This window comes from Eulemur rufifrons, chromosome 1 (genome assembly GCF_041146395.1).
Source record: "Eulemur rufifrons isolate Redbay chromosome 1, OSU_ERuf_1, whole genome shotgun sequence".
NCBI lineage: Eukaryota > Metazoa > Chordata > Mammalia > Primates > Lemuridae > Eulemur > Eulemur rufifrons.
Genome location: NC_090983.1, coordinates 71,735,208 through 71,757,973, shown reverse-complemented (window position 1 = coordinate 71,757,973; position 22,766 = coordinate 71,735,208). Strand labels below are relative to the sequence as shown.

The 22,766-nt window shown below is 37.8% G+C and overlaps 1 protein-coding gene across 2 annotated transcripts in view; it reads right to left on the bottom strand.

Moving 5' to 3' along the window:
- NEB (nebulin) overlaps nucleotides 1–22,766 on the bottom strand; it is a 206,554-nt gene that overhangs the window by 3,198 nt on the left and 180,590 nt on the right. For both annotated transcript variants that reach the window (XM_069472708.1, XM_069472715.1), the window contains 15 exons: nucleotides 20,632–20,736; nucleotides 19,505–19,609; nucleotides 18,768–18,860; nucleotides 18,091–18,183; nucleotides 15,655–15,747; nucleotides 15,049–15,141; nucleotides 7,369–7,461; nucleotides 5,312–5,404; nucleotides 4,927–5,019; nucleotides 4,498–4,590; nucleotides 3,487–3,594; nucleotides 3,197–3,380; nucleotides 2,805–2,897; nucleotides 1,721–1,864; nucleotides 1,309–1,415 (listed from right to left, as the gene is read on the bottom strand). In XM_069472708.1, coding sequence (XP_069328809.1) covers nucleotides 1,309–1,415; nucleotides 1,721–1,864; nucleotides 2,805–2,897; nucleotides 3,197–3,380; nucleotides 3,487–3,594; nucleotides 4,498–4,590; nucleotides 4,927–5,019; nucleotides 5,312–5,404; nucleotides 7,369–7,461; nucleotides 15,049–15,141; nucleotides 15,655–15,747; nucleotides 18,091–18,183; nucleotides 18,768–18,860; nucleotides 19,505–19,609; nucleotides 20,632–20,736 — 1,590 coding nt within the window. The remainder of the gene's footprint in view (nucleotides 1–1,308; nucleotides 1,416–1,720; nucleotides 1,865–2,804; nucleotides 2,898–3,196; nucleotides 3,381–3,486; nucleotides 3,595–4,497; nucleotides 4,591–4,926; nucleotides 5,020–5,311; nucleotides 5,405–7,368; nucleotides 7,462–15,048; nucleotides 15,142–15,654; nucleotides 15,748–18,090; nucleotides 18,184–18,767; nucleotides 18,861–19,504; nucleotides 19,610–20,631; nucleotides 20,737–22,766) is intronic.

Below are 22,766 nucleotides of genomic sequence, written 5' to 3'. Positions count from 1 at the left end.
AATCATAAAGCAAAATTTTCAAGGAACGTTCTTGGTTGATATACTTTCTTAACCCCTGCATATCTGAGAATGTCTTCCAGTAGCCTTCGTACAGAAATGGTAACTGGGCAAGGTATATAATTCTTGGCTCAAAATTATTTTCCCTTAAAACTCTGTAGATATTGTTCCATTGTCTTCTAGCATTTAGAGCTGTAAGAGCAAAATCTGAGGTCAGCCTGACTTTTGTCCCTTTATAGGTAATCTGCTTTCTCTGGATGCTTGCAAAATTTTATCTTTATCCTTGTAATTTAAAAATGTCACCAGGATATGTTTAGGTGTTGCTTTCTTTTCATTAATTTTTAAAGGTACCCTGTGAGCTGTTTCTACCTGTAGATCTAGTTCATTCTTCAATTCTGGAATATTTTCTTTAATTAGTTCCTTAATTATTGTTTCAGCTCCATTTCCTTTGTCCTCAGTTTCAGGTAGTCCTATATTATGCATAGATTGTATCTCCTGGACCAGCCCTCTTGATCTTTCTTTTTCTCCTCTCTTCTTAATTTCTTTCCCCCTTTTCTCTGCGTTCTGTGAGACTTTGTCTTGTTTTGCATTTACTTCAGTAATTTGATTTTGTGGCCAATCCAGCTTGCACATTTCTGTTAACCCTCTCAACTCCCTGATACTTTCCAAGCGCTCTGACATTACCCTCTTTATCATTGTGCGTTAAGTCTTTAAGAGTCTGTATTATACGAGTCTCAACCCTTTCTACCTCTTCTGTTTGCACCACTATATCTGTTTCAAGAGGAGGCATTTTCTTGATTACTTGGCGCTTCTTTCTTCTGAACTGTGGTATTACGACCTTTTCAGTAGCTCTTCTTATCAGCAGGGACCCAGATCGAAGATTAAAGGAGGACTCCGGAAGCACGGAACCAAATAACTGTCCAAATGGTTCCCGCTACGTCATCTCTGCGCGCCGCACGTCGGGGCGCGTAGCCTCATTGCCGAGGGGGCTCCAGTGCTTGTGTGTGACATTTTTAAAGAATGATTCCAAGTGGCACATGTTTAGTTTAAGATCGTGTGAGGCCAATGAGCCCAAACTGATGTTTTGCTCTAGTTTTTTGTTTTTTTTTAATCATTGAATAATGGTTTTTCATTATTTTGGATTTGGTAATGAATGTTTTGTGATTAACATTAACATGAGATATGTAGTAAAAGAGTATTATATAAAATAGAAGGATTGATTAAAAAAAAAAAGACCAGAATAGCTATAATTGTTTTTGCACATATCAAAAAATAAGAATGATTTGAGTGAGTTCTTTATTATTTACTTACTCCAGCAGTAGATGGATGAGATGGGATGGAGGATACCGTTGTCTGTTGGGTAGCAACTGAAGATGATCGTTGTTGTGGGAGTTCTGTAGTTTTTGCATGTTTATAAGCTGAAAAGAACGGGGGAATGGTTTATAAGAAGAAACCCTGGCTAGACATCAATTAGCTGTGTTTAGCAGCTGAGCAGTGTTGTCTTTTTCCTCAACTTAGAAAGAATGATTTCCAAGAAGAGAGGATCTAATAAAATTAATGAAAATGAAGCATCTAACTTCATGTGACCCTCCACAATTCTAGTCTTTTCTCATTAAAAGAAAGAATAAATTTTTTTTTTTTTTTTTTTTTACTCAGAGCATCTCTTATACTGTCAGTGAGCTAGCTGGCCGTGACTGCCAAAGTCAGTGCCATCTGCTTGTACCTGATGAGGTTGCAGAGAAGAAGATGCCTCCGTCGCTATAGGTGGAGAGGTGGTGGTCCGAATGCTCAGACTTCTCTTCACCCCCACTGATGCTCAGAGCGCTGACAGATCGTGACTGCTCTCGGCCCTTTCGCTGAGCTTGGACTGCGAGAGAGGTGATTGGGAGAGATGTAGCAGAGATGAAATTTCTATGGTAGTAATGCCTAACAGTAATGGAATCTCGGTGATTGTTATTTTTCACCAAGCATAGTTTTAAGTAGTTTTCTGTGGATTAAACCATCATAACTCTTCTGTTGTATGGTTGCCATCCTGATATTACAGAGGAGAGCCTAAATAAATAGCAGTTAAGTGGCACAGCCAGGTTTCAAATCCGAGAGTCTGGCCGTAACTACCTTCACCCTGCCCATTTTCCTGGCTCACCAAAAGGAATCGATAGTAATATTCACATTCAAACTTTATCCCCAACTTTTCCAGAAAGTCCTCCCTAACTTCCGAATTAATTTAGATACTCTTTCTCTGTATTCCCACAATACTGTAGGCAGACCTTTAAAATTGCATGGGATTTACTTGTCTCTCTTCATCCGTACACTAGAGTGTAAATCCTCTGAGGTCTGGTATTACATATTATTCTACTTTTTAACATGAATAGAAGGCATAAAGGCGTGCAGCCTGTTTTATTGAATGAATGATTACCCTTGATGCAAGAGAGCTCAGAAAGTTCCTAAAGGTTGAATTCATTTTCTTCTCTTTGCCTATGTATTTTATTTTCATTATTGTTCCAATAGAAAGATTTACTACTTTTTTTTCTTTAGGGGAAAAAAAAAAAAAAAGAAATGACAATAATGGGGCCTGAAGGAGACATGCACTGAGGCAATGAAAAAAAATCTTTTCCTAACTTGAACTTGTCTAGAAAATGAGTTTGGCCTACTAGTCGAGGTTTTTGTGGTGTTGTTGTTTTATGCTGAATGGGCAACTCAGAAAATTGAACATCCTGGAGGGAAAGAACTTCAGAGCCTAAAAGTCATTGACTCTAGCCCACCAAATGGTGATGTGTATGTGGTAAGCCTTTTGCAGCATAACACACCGTTAATCTTGTGTAAACTTCGGGATTGAATGTTGTCTTCTGCTGGATCATAGTCAAAAACTGAACCAGGATTAGTACGCCAGACACGTAAACCTGAAAGGGAAACCAATGATCAGAACTGGTGTTCTTGGACTTTTCCAATAAATTGAAAACCCAGGTATGAATTTAAACAACCACAGAGGATTGAATCACTCTTATTCAGCTTGGGGGCACGTCAGAGGAGAGCAAAGATGAGGTGAAAAAGATGTCAGTTTTGCAAGCCGTGAGATAATAGCTTGCACACTTAATGAAAACAGATTTAGGTCCTTTATACTTGGACTTGATGTAGATAATGTCACTTTTGTTCTACTCTCCTCAAAGTTGATTCCCCCCACCCACCCAGGGTCCATTACCTGTGATAGTTTCCTGATCCTGGTCATTCCGTTTTTGTTCCATTTCTACCACTTTCCTTTGAATACCTCGGTAGTTAATGTCACTGAAGTCCTGCGTGTTCTTCTTTACTCGTTCAGTGATGGGATCCGTTACCACTGGTGTGAAGCACCCCTTGTGTTTCTCAAAGTCTTCGTGATATTTCACCTGAAATGTCATGAATTCACTTTATGAAAATACGATGATGGGACCGTTTCCCTTTGTACCTGTTCCAGTGGGCTGGCCAACCAATCCTAGAAAATTCCTAACTCACCGTTGAGATGTGCCGTTGGGTCTCCCTCACCCGTCTCATCTCGGGGGTATCCAACACATAGGCAGCTTTGCCTTGTATTTGTTTCCGGAAGCTATCAGAATAAAGAACCTGATCGAGGAGAGACCATGAATGAGTACTGGTTATGGTGCAGTCCTAATTCTGAAGCCTCAAAGCCTTTCCCACAGGTGGACGTGGAAGGAGCTGGAGAGGGAGGCTTGAGCCAACTGAAAAGACCCAGGGAGACACATGGCCAACAATGGGACGGGCCTGAGGACGGGGAGGGTTTGAAGCAGAAAAGACTCGTTTTGACTTTGAAAATGAAACTTTCATTTTCAAAGGATATTTGAAAACTTTCATTTTCAAAGGATAAGGGGCACCATATAATTTTGAAAGGAAAAGAAAGAAAATGGCCTCTTGGATCTGCTAGGAATTATAACATCAGCACCAGCATATTTGATGGTGTTTGGCACCAAATCTGATACTGAAGGGAATTTGAAAGAACCATCTTTTAAAACAAGTGATCATTTTTCTTAGGTTAAGTCCAGATTTCATAAACCAGTATGCTAACATAGAAATCAAAGTCCTCCAGACACTAAAAACCCAAAACATCAAAGCCAAAAAAGACATCTATTTCAGAGTATTACCCATTTCATAAAATATCTTAAAGAGCAAAAGATTGAGAATGTTAGGAAGTAAATTTGTTATAGTCGGTTATATAAACCTCCCTCTAGTAAAGTAAAAGGGGAGAGAAAATATGGGCAATTAACTTGTTATGTTTAGTATGATCATTTGGAATTTAAAAGCATAGTTATGTCAATTTTAGTGTAAATTTTCAGTTGAATAAGGAAGTGCATATTTTTATGGTGTTAAAATGTTATTTTCCAAGATGTTGCATTTCTCTCTTTTAAATTTTAGTGTGTTTTTCAGTTGAATAAGAAAGGCATGTTTTTATGATGTTAAAATGTTATTTTCCAAGTTGTTACACTACTTCTTTTTAATCCTAGAAGATACCGAGCTAATGTTTTCCTGGTTGCGCTTAGCTCTCTCCATCTCTGGAGTAACAGGTGTCGGAGTTGCTTTTCTCATATTCTCTTTGTACAATACCTAGAGGAGCCAAAAGAGCATCCAGGTATCAGAGAGCAGAAAACCAGTTCACAAAAGTCATCATTTAGCTGGTGTTACGGCTCAATTATATCACACTCTATAAGAAACACCTCAGGAAGAGAAAGCCATTAAAATGTTACAGTACAAAGCAAAAGATTAAGAAAGAAGTAAAATCAGTGTGAGCTGGTAGGGTTGGGTTGTTGTTTTTAAGTGGACAAGGAAGAATTTTAAAAGATACACAAAGGTTTTGGAAACACTGTGAGATAAATTAGTGGTATAACCATGTTTGCCAGTCTTGTTAAAATTTTAATGATTTATTTTTCCTCTCTGAAATACCGAGCTAAAGTTTTCTTGATTGCGTTTGACTCTTTCCATCTCAGGAGTAAGGGGTGTAGGGGTTGCTTTCCCCAGGTTCTCTTTGTATAACACCTGTGAGATACAAAGTGGTACCCGAAAGTCACTAGGAAGCAATATTTACTATTATATATAATGTAATTTGGGGGAAAATGCTATGTTTAATCTATTACTATTATTAATGAGATCAGCTCTCAAAAAGAAAGCTTAAAAGATAGCTAATGGCAAAAATACATGTAGCATAATATTTAGATGCAAATATAACTGGCATTTTGTTTGTTTTTAGCCTGGGATGGGGTTAGGAGCCGGCCAAACTGCAGGGGTTACTTTGCAAAATTAAAAGCACTTTTGTTTCTCAAGACAATACCGAGCTAATGTTTTCTTGATTGCGTTTGACTCTCTGCATCTCTGGAGTGACAGGGGTTGGGGTGGCTTTCCCCACATTTTCCTTGTACAAAACCTATGCGAGTCCAACGGGTCCAAAAAGCCAAAAAGAAAAAAAAAAAAAGAGTTACAGTTATCAAAAGAGGAAACGGAACAACAGAAAACTTTGGATGATGCTCAGGGTACCCAACCATTTGGGCAACAAGGTTAGATGGAAAGCAGTATGTTTCCAAAGGGAGTTGAGCATAGTTAGAGCAAGATACACATTTCCAGGCTAGGACCCTTGCCCTGAAACCCCTGCAGACTGCAAGAGACAACTGTGGTGTTCCCAAAAGGATGACAGACCACCATCATTTCACCGCTAGTCTATGAATGTCAAGCCCCTGACAGATAACCGAATGGGAGTTACAGGCACGGGCTTGAATCACACTGAGAGGGCTGAGGCTGCTCCCAATGTAGCAGCTGGTGACAGGACCTCTTTGTAGCACTTAAACTCTCATAGACACATCAGTAACATTGTGGGCACTCAGACAAGGCAGAGGGTTTCCCCGCTCCTTTTTCCTTGTTGTTCTCTGTGCTCTGCCTCTTGCATTAGTTTCCTACAAAGTCAAGCTTTATCAGTCAGGAAAAATGTTTTTGGCACTTATATCACCATTATGGTAAATCAATAGGAAACAGGAACAGGAAACATCATGATAAATCCTCAACCTCCATGTCTCCCCTCAGTGTCATTCTTGGAAACACGGGAGATTTAGGAAAGGGCATTCAAGACAAAGAAGTCTGTTAAGGCAGTGGTTCTCAAAGTGGGGTCCCTGGCACAGCAAGGTCACCTGAGAACTTGTTAGCAATGCAAATTCTCTGGCCCTGTGCCAGGCCTACAAAATAAGAAACTGTGGGGGCAGGACCCAGCAGTCTGGCAGCCCAAACCCCTCCAGGTGATTGTGATGCTACTGTTTTAGAAGCACTGTGCTCAAGTGTTGGGTAAACCTGCAGACAGTGTAAAGGTGGAGGGCAACAAGGTTGTTCACTACTGAAAGCTGAAGTCCCCATACAAACCTCAATCCCGGGTAATTTATAAACTTATGTAATATTATATAGCACAAACTTGCAGGAAATGGTTTACTACAGTTAGCAGTTAAAGACCATGATAAAACAAAAGAAGAACAATAGTTAAAAAAAAAAGATAAAAACAAAAAGCTGTGCTGGTGACACTTTCTTAAGTAAATTGACAATCAATTGCCCAAACCACTACTGGGTCATAATTTAAATCATTATCCTTGAAGGAGAGGATCAGGGATTATATTTCCCAAGGTCTCTTTGCCCAAGTCTGACAGGGTAAATTAGAACCTGAAGTCATCAACACGAAAACACAACAGGCCGGGTGTGGTGGCTCACACCTGTAATCCTAGCACTCTGGGAGGCGAGCTCAGAAGTTTGAGACCAGCCTCAGCAAGAGCTAGACTCCCACCTCTACTAAAAATAGAAACAATTTTCCAGCTGTGATGGCAGGGGCCTGCATCTTCAGCTACTAGGGAGGCTGAGGCAGGAGGATCGCTTGAACCCAGGAGTTTGAGAATGCAGTGAGCTATGATGACGCCACTGTACTCTAGCTGGGGCGACAGAGCAAGACTCTGTCTCCAAAAAAAAAAAAAGAAAGAAAGAAAGAAAACACAACAAAATCACTAACTATTCGAATATTCAAAGAAAAAGTACCTCCCCATCCCAAATTTCAAGAGTACCTAAAACAAAAAGACCTTGGGGATAGTGGACAGGGAGTAAGTTTGGGGAGAGATAAGCAAAAGGATGTTTTATAGGAAAATCTGTTACTTCTTGCTATTAGAAGTTTAAATTATGGATTAAAGCAATCTTGTTATCATGGGGTTAGGCTCAGAGTAGCCCAAAGGAAAGACTTGTGGTAAAGAAATTCACAAAATTTAAGTTGTCTTTTAAAAGTAGGATTAATAGGTATTATTTTAAATCATGAAAGTAGTTTTTTAAATCATTAAAGAAGTAGTTTTTTTTCTTTTCTTGCCAAAGTACCGAGCTAATATTTTCTTGATTGTGTTTGACTCTTTCCATCTCTGGAGTGACAGGTAAAGGGGTTCCCTTGCCCATGTTTTCCTTGTATAACACCTGTGTGACGAGAGAGCATCCAGAAAACAACCATAAGGAACATTTCATTTGTAGGGAGGTTATTAAGTGTGAGGTCAACGTCCTTGTGACAAATAACAGTAGTCCAAGGAGACAGAAGTTATAGCTGACAAGATGCCACATACTGTGTAACACTTTTACAGAAGCCGTTATTGGGATGGGGATGCTGTCCCCAAGGGGAGCAAGGACCTCAGCTGCTGGGGAAGGGCTGTCAGAGTCACCCACGTTAATTTTTTCACTTCTAGGAGCATGGTGCCTCCTACACAATCACATAGGGATTGGAGATTGTTAGAACTCGGTTTTGCTCCACACAAATTAAAGACAATTTTTCTTAAATGTTTATATTAATAAATATCAGATGAAGTAAAAATCAAAATTAACTATTATAGAAATTAAAAAGTATATTCTTTTGCTACAATACATTAGAAGCAAAGGAAGGGAAGTGGGTAAAAAAAGAATAAATGTTAAGGATCAGTTTAAGCCTAAAGTCAGGCGGCATCTTTTTTTTTTCCCCCCAAAATACCGAGCTAAGGTTTTCTTGATTGTGTTTGACTCTCTGCATCTCAGGAGTGATGGGGATTGGAATTCCTGTCCCCAGGTTTTCTTTGTATAGCACCTGTGTGATAGGAAAGCATCCAGAACAAAAAAAGAGAGCAATCAGTCCCTTTCCCTCTGCTTTGGCACGGTTGGGAGTAGGAGGAGAGGGAGGAAGAAAATGAGTTAGAAGAAGTGAAACACCAAAGGTTTTAGACTCAACCTGTGTGAGCCTAAAGACATCTTCAAAAGCAAAGGAATACAGGAAAGAGCAGCTAAAGCTAAGAAATACGAAAAGAAAGTTTTGTTATCTTTGTTGTTCATACTCATCTCTGCAGCACTGAGCAATGAAGGGAACGTTAGTCTTCCCCAGCTTGTTACGAGGAGGGAAAAACACAGAAACAGACAAGAGACAGAAACAAAATGAAGGAAGTTATTTTTGCTTTGAAAATACTATTAATGAATCACATAAGGATATTTGGGGTTTACAAACATTTTATGTATAAAGATGCATACATACAAATCTTCTTTTGTTCACTTTCAAAAGAAGTCAAACTATTTAATTTTTAGCTTGGGTGACTACATTGGGAAGAATTATGTTTAAGGCAAACGGAGAGCAATGATAAGATGCTAAAAAAAGAGAAACTTCAAAATATCTATACAAATTCCAGTAGAGACAGAGGTTAAAACAGGAAATGAGGCCAACAATAGGATCTTTGCATAATAAATTCTTTTAAGCTTTAGGTTCAGATCAAATTTGCCAAAGCAGGATAATATAGATGCTTAGACGCTGAAAATGTTACGTTTTTAAAAGCTGGAATATAATATTGGACACTTTTTAAAATTAAGTCAAATGATTGTATTAATATTTAACCAGAACGGGGAAACCAATTCATAGGAAATGGCAGCATTAAGTTGGGAACAACACGACTCAGATTTTTTTTATTGGGATAAGTTGATTAGATTTTTAAAAACCTAGCCATTAATGTTTTTAAAACATTTTAAAAATAGTTAAAGGGATTTTTTTTTTTTTAAATACCGAACTAAAGTTTTCTTGATTGTGTTTGACTCTCTCCATCTCTGGAGTGATGGGGATCGGAATCCCTTTTCCAACGTTTTCTTTATACAACACCTGTATAACACAAAAAGCATCCAGAAAAAACAAGAGCAGTCAAAACAGCCCTTTCGTTCATCTTGTAGGGAACCTAGCATGAGACTATAGACATGAAACAGGAAAAACAAATTCACTGGGTCAACCTCTCCATGCAGGCACAGATCTGGGTGAAAATATGCTTTATATTTCTTTAGCTGATGTGCCAGTCTATTTGATGTTCATCTTTTTACTCTAAAATCAAATGTAAGCGTTTATTGCCTATGTTAGGATTTAAGGGAAAAAATATAAATTATTTCATAGGAGCACTAAAATGCTCAGTGAACCATAGAAAAAAATTATTTTTTAAATTAGATTAGCAAATATTTATTTTCCCTACACTGAATGTCTTACAGTATAACAGATATTTAAAACCTCAGACCAAATCTATACAATATAGCAAAATTGGTCTTTGTTGAATAAGTTCAAGTTGTTAGAGATGGTCAGGTCTAAAAGTTGATATTTTAATATATGGTATTGTTTATGTTTATTTTCCACAGTATCTAAAAGGCCTTTGCACCACTGGACAATTTTGTCTAAATGCAACCTATGTAAAAATTAACACAAATGGTTACTTCAAAAAAAATAGAAGTTGTCCAGGACCATGAAGATCATTAAGGTTTCAAATAGATAGGAACAATAATATACTTACTCTAATATAAAGGAAAATAATTTACAAACAGTTTTAAAAATTGATGCAGGCCTTTCAATAAAAGGAATAATAATAATAATAAACCCACAGGGAAAGCAATGAATATAACATTCCAAAAGACATATTAATTTACATTGAAAATTTAACAAAATTGAACGATTGTTAGTGAATAGTAATTAAAAACAAACAAAACAAAAAGACAGTGGGACCAAAGAAAGTTACTGATCTAATTATGTGAAAGAATCAAACGTTTAGAAAATATTTAAACTGACAATTAAAAGTACTTTGGATTAATCCTGTTGCCACCCTCCAAAAAAATACAGCTAAAATTTCCTAATGACGTTTGATTCTCCTTCTCAGGCATAAATGAACCTAAGATCCTTACATACAAGTTTCACAGACTATTTGTGTATTATAGAGTTTTTCAACAACAACAATATTAATTAAAAAGAAAATAACATTAAATATAAACTCATGATCTGATACGTGTATTTTAAAAAACATCAGAAGTGTTAGATTTCTATTCATGAAATAGCTTATTTACAAGCATTAAAATAAGATTGCTTTGGTCCCAAGGTTGAGTGATGTTCCTTCTCCCTGCTCCTGTTTACTCGAATATAATCTGTGTTAAGGTAACCCCTGTTCCCAAGCAAGAGCCACTATTTCTACATGTGGCTTGGAATCCAGTATCTTTTCTTGGAACAGCTCACCCAGAAAGATCAGATAAAAGTGTTCCAAGTAAATAAGAGCTTCGGTGTTCGGTTTTTCTTTTTTGGAAATCAGTTAACTTCAAAAGTCCCAACAGTAACATTAAGGTGAAAAAGAAGTAAAGAAACCAATTAAAAATTTCAAGGGACTGTTATAGAAAGTATAAAACATTAGAATCACATGGTGAGTAGGAGATCTGAAAAATGGAAGGATTCAGTTGGTGAGATTTAAAAAAAAGATTTTGTTAAATTGATTATTATAAAGGGACTAATAACGAGAAGTTTTGTTTGAGAGAAATTATTATTTTTTAATACGGAGTTAAAGGAGCTTTCTCCCAAATACCGAGCTAAAGTTCTCTTGATTGCGTTTGACTCGCTCCATCTCAGGAGTGACAGGTACGGGGGTCCCAGTGCTCAAGTTCTCTTTGTACAATATCTGTGTGCACAAAACCAATAATCAAATCAACCCGGACCCATCTTTTAAGTAGATTTGACCTTAAAAAGGCTCTAAAAGTATTTTTTGTTGTTGTTTTTATGATGAAATAAAACCTAAGTAACTTTAAGAAATAGAGGAACTGTGTAGATCACCTTTAGTCACACAGAGTGTGATGTCTGTATCTAAGTAGCATCAATATACACACAGCTGTCAGGCCTTCTCTCAAAGACAAAAGGGTTAGGCCTTACCAAATAGCATTCAAGTTAATTGAAATTATTATCTATAATGAATTGTTGGTAACACTAAATTAGAGAACCCAAAGAAAGAAAAAAGACAGAGAAGGAGACGTTTGGAGAAATAAAATAAATATTGAAAGCAAAATATATATTAGCTTTCAATAATCCTGAAAATGTCTCAAAAGAAAGCTTATTGACTTCTTGCATGGTATACCAAAAAGTTCCTGAGACAAGCAAATTTGTACTTCTGAGTTACTGTGAATTGCTGTGTTGTCTTTCAAAGACAATGTTTAAGAATCACATTCTTTTAAGAAGAGCTGCAAACACAAAGAATACATCAAACAGAACCACAATAAATACAAATAACACTCAAATTAACATTGTCCTTTTAAAGGGGAGTTAGAGTTTACTTCTGCCTTGTGCCACACCAGTTAGAAACACCTGTTGTTATTAAAGGAGAATTGGAGGAAGGAAACACTATTATAGGTTTTTAAGGAAAGGGATAAATATCTATGTTTTAGAGAAAATGCTGTCAAAATTTCACACCAGAACTAAAGTAAATACTAATTAGGTTTGGGTTGAAAACAGATGGAAATATTTGGTATCATTATTTTCAATTTAGTAATTTTACACTTGTAATGTGTTATTAAGAATTAAAGGATTTTTTTCCCCTAAGAAATACCGAGCTAAAGTTCTCTTGATTGCGTTTGACTCTCTCGATCTCAGGAGTGACAGGTACGGGGGTCCCCGTGCTCAAGTTCTCTTTGTACAATATCTGTGTGCACAAAACCAATAATCAGGTCAACCCAGACCCATCTTTTAGGTAGACTTAGCCTTAAAAAGGCTCTAAAAGTATTTTGTTGTTGTTGTTTTTACGATGAAGTAAAATAGACCTAAGTAACTTTCAGAAATAGAGCAACTGTGTAGATCACCTTTAGTCACACAGAGCGTGATGTCTGTATCTAAGTAGCATCAATATACACACAGCTGTCAGGCCTTCTCTCAAAGACAGAAGGATTAGGCCTTATGAAATAGCATTCAATTTAACTGAAATTAATATCCATAATGAATTGTCGGTAACACTAAATTAGAGAATCCAAAGAAAAAAAAGAGAGAGAGAGGGAGAGGTTTGGAGAAATAAAATAAATATTAATAAATATTGAAAGCTAAATATATATATTAGCTTTCGATAATCCTGAAAATGTCTCAAAGGAAAGCTTATTGACATCTTGCATGGTATACAAAAAAGTTGCAGAGACAAATAAGTTTGTATTTCTGAATTACTGTGAATTGCTGTGTTGTCTTTGAAAGAAAATGTTTCAGAACCACATTCATTTAAGAAGAGCTGCAAACACAAAGAATACATCAAACAGAACCACAATAAATACAAATAACACTCAAATTAACATTGTCCTTTTGAAGGGGAGTTAGATTTTACTTTTGCCTTGTGCCACAGCAGTTAGAAACACCTGTTGTTATTAAAGGAGAATTGGAGGAAGGAAACACCATTATAGGTTTTTAAGGAAAGTGATAAATATCTATGTTTTAGAGGAAACTCTGTCAAAATTTCACACCAGAACTAAAGTAAATACTAATTAGGTTTGGGTTGTAAATGAGGTAATATTTGATAACATTATTTTCATTATGTGAATTTAGTAATTTTACATTTGTAATGTGTTATTATTTTAAATGAGAATTAAAGGATTGTTTTCCCCCTAAGAAATACCGAGCTAAAGTTCTCTTGATTGCGTTTGACTCGCTCGATCTCAGGAGTGACAGGTACGGGGGTCCCCGTGCTCAAGTTCTCTTTGTACAATATCTGTGTGCACAAAACCAATAATCAGGTCAACCTGGACCCATCTTTTAGGTAGACTTAGCCTTAAAAAGGCTCTAAAAGTATTTTTTGTTGTTGTTTTTACAATGAAGTAAAATAGACCTAAGTAACTTTAAGAAATAGAGCAACTGTGTAGATCACCGTTAGTCACACACAGTGTGATGTCTGTATCTAAGTAGCATCAATATATACACAGCTGTCAGGCCTTCTCTCAAAGACAGAAGGATTAGGCCTTACCAAATAGCATTCAATTTAACTGAAATTACTAATAAAATCCATAATGAGTTGTTGGTAACACTAAATTAGAGAACCCAAAGAGAGAAAAAAAGAAGGAGAGAGAGAGAGAAGTTTGGGGAAATAAAATAAATATTAATAAATATTGAAAGCTAAATAAATATTAACTTTCAATAATCCTGAAAATGTCTCAAAGGAAAACTTATTGATATCTTGCATGGTATACAAAAAAGTTGCAGAGACAAGTAAGTATGTATTTCTGAGTTACTGTGAATTGCTGTGTTGTCTTTGAAAGAAAATGTTTAACAATCACATTCTTTTTAGAAGAGCTGCAAACACAAAGAATACATCAAACAGAACCACAATAAATACAAATAACATTCAAATTAACATTGTCCTTTTGAAGGAGTGTTAGATTTTACTTTTGCCTTGTGCCACACCAGTTAGAAACACCTGTTGTTATTAAAGGAGAATTGGAGGAAGGAAACACTATTATAGGTTTTTAAGGAAAGTAATAAATATCTATGTTTTAGAGAAAATGCAATTAAAATTTCACACCAGGACTAAAGTAAATACTAAGTTAGACTTGGGTTGAAAATGAGGTAATATTTGGCATCATTATTTTCATTATATGAATTTAGTAATTTTACATTTGTAATGTGTTATTATTTTAAATAAGAATTAAGGGATTTTTTCCCCCCTGAGAAATACCGAGCTAAAGTTCTCTTGATTGCGTTTGACTCGCTCGATCTCAGGAGTGACAGGTACGGGGGTCCCCGTGCTCAAGTTCTCTTTGTACAATATCTGCGTGCACAAAACCAATAATGAAATCAGCCTGGACCCATATTTTAGGTAGACTTAACCCTTAGAAGGCTCTAAAGTTATTTTTTGTTGTTCTTTTTACAATGAAGTAAAATAAACATAAGGAACTTTAAGAAATGGAGCAACTGTAGGTCACCTTTAGTCACACACAGTGTGATGTCTGTATCTAAGTAGCATCAATAAACACACAGCTGTCAGGCTGCAAGCGGGAGTGGCTTGACTTACACAGGCCTTCACTCAAAGACAGAAGGATTAGGCCTTATGAAATAGCATTCAATTTAATTGAAATTTAAAATCCATAATGAGTTGTTGGTAACACTAGAGAATCCAACAAAAGAAAAAAGAGAGAGAGGGAGAGGTTTGGAGAAATAAAATAAATATTAATAAATATCGAAAGCTAAATATATATATTAGCTTTCAATAATCCTGAAAATGTCTCAAAGGAAAGCTTATTGACATCTTACATGGTATACAAAAAAGTTGCAGAGACAAATAAGTTTGTATTTCTGAATTACTGTGAATTGCTGTGTTGTCTTTGAAAGAAAATGTTTCAGAACCACATTCGTTTAAGAAGAGCTGCAAACACAAAGAATACATCAAACAGAACCACAATAAATACAAATAACACTCAAATTAACATTGTCCTTTTGAAGGGGTGTTAGATTTTACTTTTGCCTTGTGCCACACCAGTTAGAAACACCTGTTGTTATTAAAGGAGAATTGGAGGAAGGAAACACTATTATAGGTTTTTAAGGAAAGTGATAAATATCTATGTTTTAGAGAAAACACAGTTAAAATTTCACACCAGAACTCAAGTAAATACTAAGTTAGATTTGGGTTGCAAATGAGGTAATATTTGGTATCATTATTTTCATTATATGAATTTAGTTATTTTACATTTGTAATGTGTTATTGTTTTAAATAAGACTTAAGGGATTTTTTTTTTTTGCCCCCTGAGAAATACCGAGCTAAAGTTCTCTTGATTGCGTTTGACTCGCTCCATCTCAGGAGTGACAGGTGTTGGGGTTCCTTTCCCCAAATTTTCTTTGTACAAAACCTGTGAGATAGAAGAAAGTACCCAGAAGACATTCAAAACAAGCACAAAGATTAAGGGAGGGAACAGGGGCAGGGGTTGTGTGTGAGAAGGAAGTTTTTAGTACATAATATTTAGTAAGGAAAATGTTTTTACTTTTTTACTTCACGATTTTAAGGATGAACTCTACAAGGCTAATTATGGGAGTGAAAAAGTACAACGGAAATCACTAAGTTATAAGATATGAGTTTAATGATGAGGAATCTTGTGTTAATTCTACGTAAGGTATTTCAGATCTAAGTGCTCACACTAGTCAGTCACTGAAAATGTTAAAGTATGATGGGAAATGTGAGTCATTTTGTATTAAATTGAGATAGTTTTGGTCAGGTAATAATGCGCACACACACACACACACACACACACACAGAGACACACACAGAATTGTTGTTAAGATGTTACTTTTAAAAAAAGGATGATGGGTTATTGTGATAAATTTTTTATGGAAAATAGTTTCTTATTTGATATATTTGTAAATACCGAGCTAAAGTTCTCTTGATTGCGTTTGACTCTCTCAATCTCTGGAGTGACAGTGGTTGGAATGCCTGTTCCCAAGTTTTCTTTGTACATAACCTGTGGAAAATAATTAAAATATCCAAAAACGTAAAATGACCACAAATCCTTTAGATTGTAGCTACATGTGGGCTATCTGGCGGAAACTCATAAAAACAATCTAGCTTTCAAAGGTAACACTCAGGGAATAAGGAAAAGAAATTCCATAAATATTTACATTCTCTTCAAAAGCTGTAATTTTACTACTTTGGAAACTCAGTATTCAATCATGCATTTTCTATAACCATCACTTAGTGCATTCCTAAAACACATTAATTAGTGATAATAAACTTAACTGAGAAAACTCTGTTTTGTTGCATCTAGTATTAGTGCCTTGAATATAGTAGGCCTGTAGTACATTTGTACTTAATCTTGCTTGGCTTAAAATTTTCTCATCAGATGATACTCTATTATTTCAGAGTTGTTGAGAATTTTCTGTTTATTTTGTATTTTCTAATGAACATTCCTAGATGGCTCCTAGTTTTGTAGGTACCCTTGATATAAGGAGACTTAATAAGTTTATTTTTCAGGAAGAGCATCTGTCCCTGAAAGTTTTACTGATGATTGATGGATCAAATAAACTAGTGTTTCTGAATGGGGAGAAGTCCATATTTTTTAGGTGTAGTATTGAGGAACTATACATTTTAATGAGAAGAGTAAGAAACTTCCATTTCTGTGCCTCTTGCCTCCTTCCCTCTTAATGTAAAGAATTTTCAGCCTAACGGAAGGAAGGAATTCTTTTTAATTCCTCTTGGTAGGAGGAAGAAGCATGAGAGAGAGCTAGGGTAGCAATTGGGGTGTGGTGTATCTATGGTGTATTAGTGCATAGCGTGGAGAGCAATGCAGAAAATCTATAGGTTTGTGTCACAAATTAAATCCTAGAATCCATGACAAGCTAGCAGTAATAGCTTTGTTTTGGTACAAAACTTTTAGTAATCTTTCAAAATCTACCATTTTGGTAACAAAGTGGCATTGCTTTATCCTTTACCCAGCAAGGAAGCAGAACTGATCATGGACAACAGGACAAAACAAAATTAGAAAAAGATGAGAAGTTACAATCCAAAGCAACAAAGGAGCCATGGGCTAGATTTCTTGGATTAGTGAACACAAAATCTAAATGAAGTTTGTACCACAAGGAAGCCAGAGTATAAACAGGGAGTGAAAAGGGAATGAGATCTAAATAATATGAGCAACCTGCAAGAGAAATACCAAGTATTTTTTAATGGAAATCAAGTGAGAGTCAGTCCTCCACCAACTAGGGGAATCTCTAACACCAAGGTCCTTATCTTTTATTGGCCATAAACTATTTCCCCAACTTCACATAATATCTTGCTAGTAGCCAGCAACTGCTTAGAGCCTGCTTATGAACGGGAAAGGGGGAGGGGTGCAGAGGCAGGGCTCCCGGGAGAAGCCTGTGGTAACCTGAGATTTCAGGTGTGGGGGGCACCCTCCCTCCACCACTGTGCACAGGTGTCTGAAATTCCTGCTAGAGAACAAGCTTAATATATAATATTCGGCCGGGCACGGTGGCTCACGCCTGTAATCCTAGCACTCTGGGAGGCCGAGGCGGGTGGATCATTTGAGCTCAGGAGTTCGAGACCAGCCTGAGCAAGAGTGAGACGTCGTCTCTACTAAAAATACAAAGAAATTATCTGGACAACTAAAAATATATATAGGAAAAATTAGCCGGGCATGGTGGCGCATGCCTGTAGTCCCAGCTACTCGGGAGGCTGAGGCAGAAGGATCGCTTGAGCCCAGAAGTTTGAGGTTGCTGTGAGCTAGGCTGTCGCCATGGCACTGTAGCCTGGGCAACAGAGTGAGACTCTGTCTTGAAAAAAAAAAAAAAAATATATATATATATATATAATATTCCACTGTGGATAGATGAAAACCCATACCTTAAAAAAGGTACTACATTTATAAGAGGGAGAGAGCTTAGAATACAGGGCAAGAAACCTTGAAAGTGAGGGGAGATAGTTCCCCAATGTCTTCTTGGACATTGGGGAATCCTATCATTCATTTGTATATATAAACCAAAATTACTTTATATTACTTTTATGTTTATATGCATATTCTCCTTGAGATCATCCCAATAACCTTACTACTACTGTCAGAATATTTTACTTTGGAAAGTAATGGCATGAAGATCAATTTAGAAGCCAAGGCCCTTCTGCTCCTTAAGTGAAGACAGGTTTGTTACCCATTTTTACAACCTGCAGTGGCGCCACTCAGGACTAAAGGAGAATTGACAACATCGCCAAGGCATGGGAAGCTCTTGGTAGGAGGAAGAAGCATGAGAGAGAGCTGGGGTAGCAGCTGGGAGGTGCCAGCCACACAAACGCATGCTGAGAGGATGGGCCCTACCGAGCTAATGTGCTTCTGGGTCTCCTTGACGCGTTTCACTTCGGGCAGGTCGGGGATTGGCGTTCCTTGTCCAATGGCTTCCTTATACTTCACCTGCAGATGTAAAAATGGTATTATTACATGCTGGACAGTTATTCCTCCCAGCACGTACATGCATTTGATTAGTGGTTCCACAATTTTTAAAACCACTGTTGAAATCACTCAGCTCCATACTTAGTGTGAATGGGGCCACATTCTGATATGGGGTCAGAGGACAACCATTCCAGGACAGGGACACTTAGTTTCTCTCTTGTCTCTTTGGGGCAGGGGTGAGGGCCCTTACTTAGTCCTTTATTTTTCTTGTACATCCCAATGTTTTTATGCCCAACAGTTCAATTGACTAGAACAGATTCACAAACATGGATCCAAGAAGGTTGATTCTTTGACTCACATGCTCTAGTTTCTCTCAAGCCTCTCTATTTTTCATATCGCACCTGTCCCTCATGAAAACCACCATGACACTGTACTGAACAGGAGATGACTTTAACCACTGGCACGTGCCATGTGGTGGTGGTACACAGGCACCTATTTCAGCAGTGTAAGCTGTTTCTGGTGACAGAGGTTTTGCAACTCAGAGGTCACTGTAAACTATGAAAGGGAGGCAGAAAATATTGAAAGTGAGTCCCCAAAGTCCTTACCGCGCTAATGTGGTCTTGTGTTTGCTTCACTCGCATCATCTCAGGTGTCTTTCCGATCGCCGTTCCTGGTGAGACGTCCTCTTTATATAAGACCTGGGCACCCGGAAGCAGGACAGTGTTACACAGAAGAAAGGAAAATCCAGCAACCCCTGGAGAAAGACTAGGGAATATGGCTTCCGTGAAAACAAAAGGGACTGGACCGAGTTCCCAGGCTCTGACGTCTCCCACGTCAGCATCAGTGACTCAGACCACGTATAGTAATACAACCCGACTCACTTTCCAGATCTTGCGATTTCTTTGAAGATTATTGTACCATATTGATACAGAATGAGGAAAACCAGAAAATGTTGATTAACAACAACAAAACCCTCCCATGTGAAACACAAAATCCATTGAGCAAATGCAAAGTCAGTCAGTTATTTGGGGGAGGGATAACAAAAGAAATCAAAATGTCAAAAAGAAATCCATCTTCTTGGAGTAAGACAACACATGTTACCTCTCTGGGATTAAAAAATTTAAAAAGAAAGAAAAGTTACTTGGTTAGCAGATTTATTTCCAGTGGTCTCTGGAGAGATGATTTGGGAGCAAAGTGTGAGGAATTTTAACAAGTAACTGCTAGTATTAACTGAAGAGGTTAGATGTTAATTGTCTATATCTGTGTGAGACTAGTATATTTTTTAAAGAGGAGAATGGAATTATTAGGTTAGCATTAAATGGAAAATAAATAGTAAATATACCGAGCTGAAATTCTTTTGATTTTCTTTAACACGCAGTATTTCTGGCGTGTCTTGAACAACTGTAATTTTTCCTTTACTGTTTTTAAGGTCACACTGGTATTGGAGCTATGAAGAAAGAGTAAACATCTTGTTAAGTTATAAACATAATTTTATTTTTTTAATTGTCCTATATTGTGTAAAATTTTATATTATTTAATAAAAAAAGAGTCTAGCCACAACAATCATGGTCCAATAGCCTAATGGAAATCATGTGATAACAATTTTGTGGATAAACTAATTTTTAAAAACTTATATAAAACTAGTGTTTTAAAAAAAGTATCCGTTAGATTTAACTTTGAAAAAGACAGATGTCACAACTAATGGAAGATGGTGATGGTTCATATTCAGTAACAGGAAGCCACTGAAGGAAGGGGTTTGGGACATGCTACCCCAAAACATGGCACCTTGGCATTTGGGAAAACAGCAGAAGCAGGAAGGTCTCTCTGACCTTCTCTCACTGTTTTTCCCTGAAGCAGATAATAAAATAAATCTCTGACCTTACTCTAAAGTAGGTCATAAGGCCCTCATTCCGGAAAGGTCCTCCTTAGACCCAGAGGAAAGGAGCCAACGACACAGAAATGCTGAGAAGAATCTGAACAAACAGGACTTGCTAAATTCCCCCAGTTTGTTACCACTAGATCACACCCCCTTTGTCCAATCACACTTCAGCACCGCTGTCCATAAAAATACACAGACTTGCCCTGTTTCTTTGGGTCTTCATTTCTGAAGCCTCCTGTGTCACGGAAAACTTATATTAAATAAATTTGTGTGCTTTTCTCTTGTTAATCATTTGTTATAGGGGTCTCAGCCATGAACCCTGCGATGGGTGAGGAAAAGATACTTCTTTTCTCCCCTACACCACCAACAACGAAACAGATGGGTCTTTCATACTGTGACTTGAGATTGAAATACAAGGTGAGCCCACAGCAGAATGGAGCACACATTTCCTGAGGCCTGGACAGGAGTTACGGAGGCTGCTCAACAGCCCCGTGGTGGGGTGGGGTACTCAAGTGTGCGCCCACAGGCGGCATCCTCCTTGGGGTGCCCAGGTACCAGTGGGCTCTGCCTTGGATTCAGTAAAAACTTACAAGGCTGAAGTTCTTTTGGTTCTCCCGGACTCTCTGCATCTCTGGGGTATCCAGAACAGTCTCATAATATGACATGGACTTCTCAGCATCTTCTTTGTACTTTTTCTGGAAATAGAATCCAAGAAATAAGGAGGGTGAACATCACAGGGGCCTGGGCCAATGGGTCCTAAAATAGCCCTTCTGGCTCAGCGGAGGAAAAGTCCTTCATATTTTCTTGATTGTCCAAGGATATCAGGAAGTTATAAAGCACAGCCCTCTCGGTCCATGAGCATTAAACCTTTCCTTGCCAGAACTGAGCCCGGGCATTTAGTAGGACCCACGGTCCTGGCAACGCTGGCAAAGGGTGCCCTTGCTGGCTGGTCCACATGAGGGAGATCACGGCCAAGGAGGCCCTGGAGGGAGATGCCTCCAGTACTCAGTGCTGAGCTGCATGGAGTCACTTAGCCAGACTATTCAACAGGCGGGGGGGGGCGCGGTGGCTCACACCTGTAATCCTAGCACTCTGGGAGGCCGAGGTGGGCGGATCGTTTGAGCTCAGGAGTTCGAGACCAGCCTGAGCAAGAGCGAGACCCCATCTCTACTAAAAATAGAAAGAAATTATATGGACAGCTAAAAATATATATAGAAAAAATTAGCTGGGCATGGTGGCGCATGCCTGTAGTCCCAGCTACTCGGGAGGCTGAGACAGGAGGATCGCTTGAGCTCAGGAGTTTGAGGTTGCTGTGAGCTAGGCTGACGCCACGGCACTCACTCTAGCCTGGGCAACAGAGTGAGACTCTGTCTCAAAAAAAAAAAAAAAAAAAAAAGTCTTCAGTACAGCAGTTCTCCCCCATCCTCAGTTTCACATTCCAGAACAGGTGGGTGCAGTACAGTAAGAGGTTTTGAGAGACAGAGAGAGAGAAAGAGAGAGAGAGAGACCACCTTCACATAACATTTTTTTTTTTTTTTTTAATTTTTAGAGACAGGGTTTTACTCTGTAGCCCAGGCTACAGTGCAGTGACAAGATCATAGCTCACTGCAGCCTCAAACTCCGGGGCTCAAGCAATTCTCCTGCCTAAGCCTCCTGAGTAGCTGGGACTACCAGCACCATCCCACAACACTTGGCTAATTTTTCTTTTTTTTTTTTGTAGGGACGTGGTCTTGCTATGTTGCTTAGGCTGGTCTCAAACTCCTGGCCTTTAGTGATCCTGCCTCTTTCAGCCTCCTAAAGTGCTGGGATTATAATGCACCTGGCCTCACATAACTTTAATTATAGCATATTGTTAATATAATTGTTCTATTTTATTGTTAGTTATTGCTGTTAATCTCTTACTGTGCCTAATTTACAAATTAAACTTTATCATAGGCATGCACGTATGTACAGTATAGGAAAAAACACAGCATATACAGGGTTTCATACCATTCACGGTTTCAGGCATCCACTGGAGGTCTTGGAACACATCCTCACACATAAAGGGCTACCATATAGTATACTGAATTTGTAGTCAGTTCACACTCTTTGCATGAACCCCGAAGTATGAGGTTTAAAAGTTATAAAATACAGACTCCCCATCAGAAATCAAGAAGCATTTTTGTAGAAAACACCAGCACCCTTCTACTGGTATTGACCATTTAAAGGTGAATACTGATCTGAAATGGGGAGGAATTAAGCTGTTTGGCCATATTTTAGGCCTTGAGAAACCAGCCAAAGAGAGCCCCAGGACAGCAAAGTAAGTGACTTAAGCCCTCCCTGGGGCAGGCCTGCATGCTGAAGTTTTCCTTAAAGATTAGCAATGTCAAAAGTGGAAGGTCATAATAGGCTAGCAAGCCTCTCACTGCCCAAAGAATGTGGCCTCCCTGGCTCCCCCGGTGGATACAACATGGTAGTTTGGGGTCCATATAATTTTAGTAATTTTTAAAAAGTTAATTATTCTTCCCCATTCCTACCCCCCCAAATAAAAGGTTCATTTCTTCCATTTGTATATACCTGTTTCCTAATTAAACCATTCTCTACTGATAACTATATTTTTCGTGTCTAATTTTACAATATACAATTACATGTTGCCAATAAAAAGTTTAAATCTATGATTCCCCAACCTGATTGGTTATTAAGAGATCATCGATGAAAATTAAAAACAAACAAAAACAGATTTCCA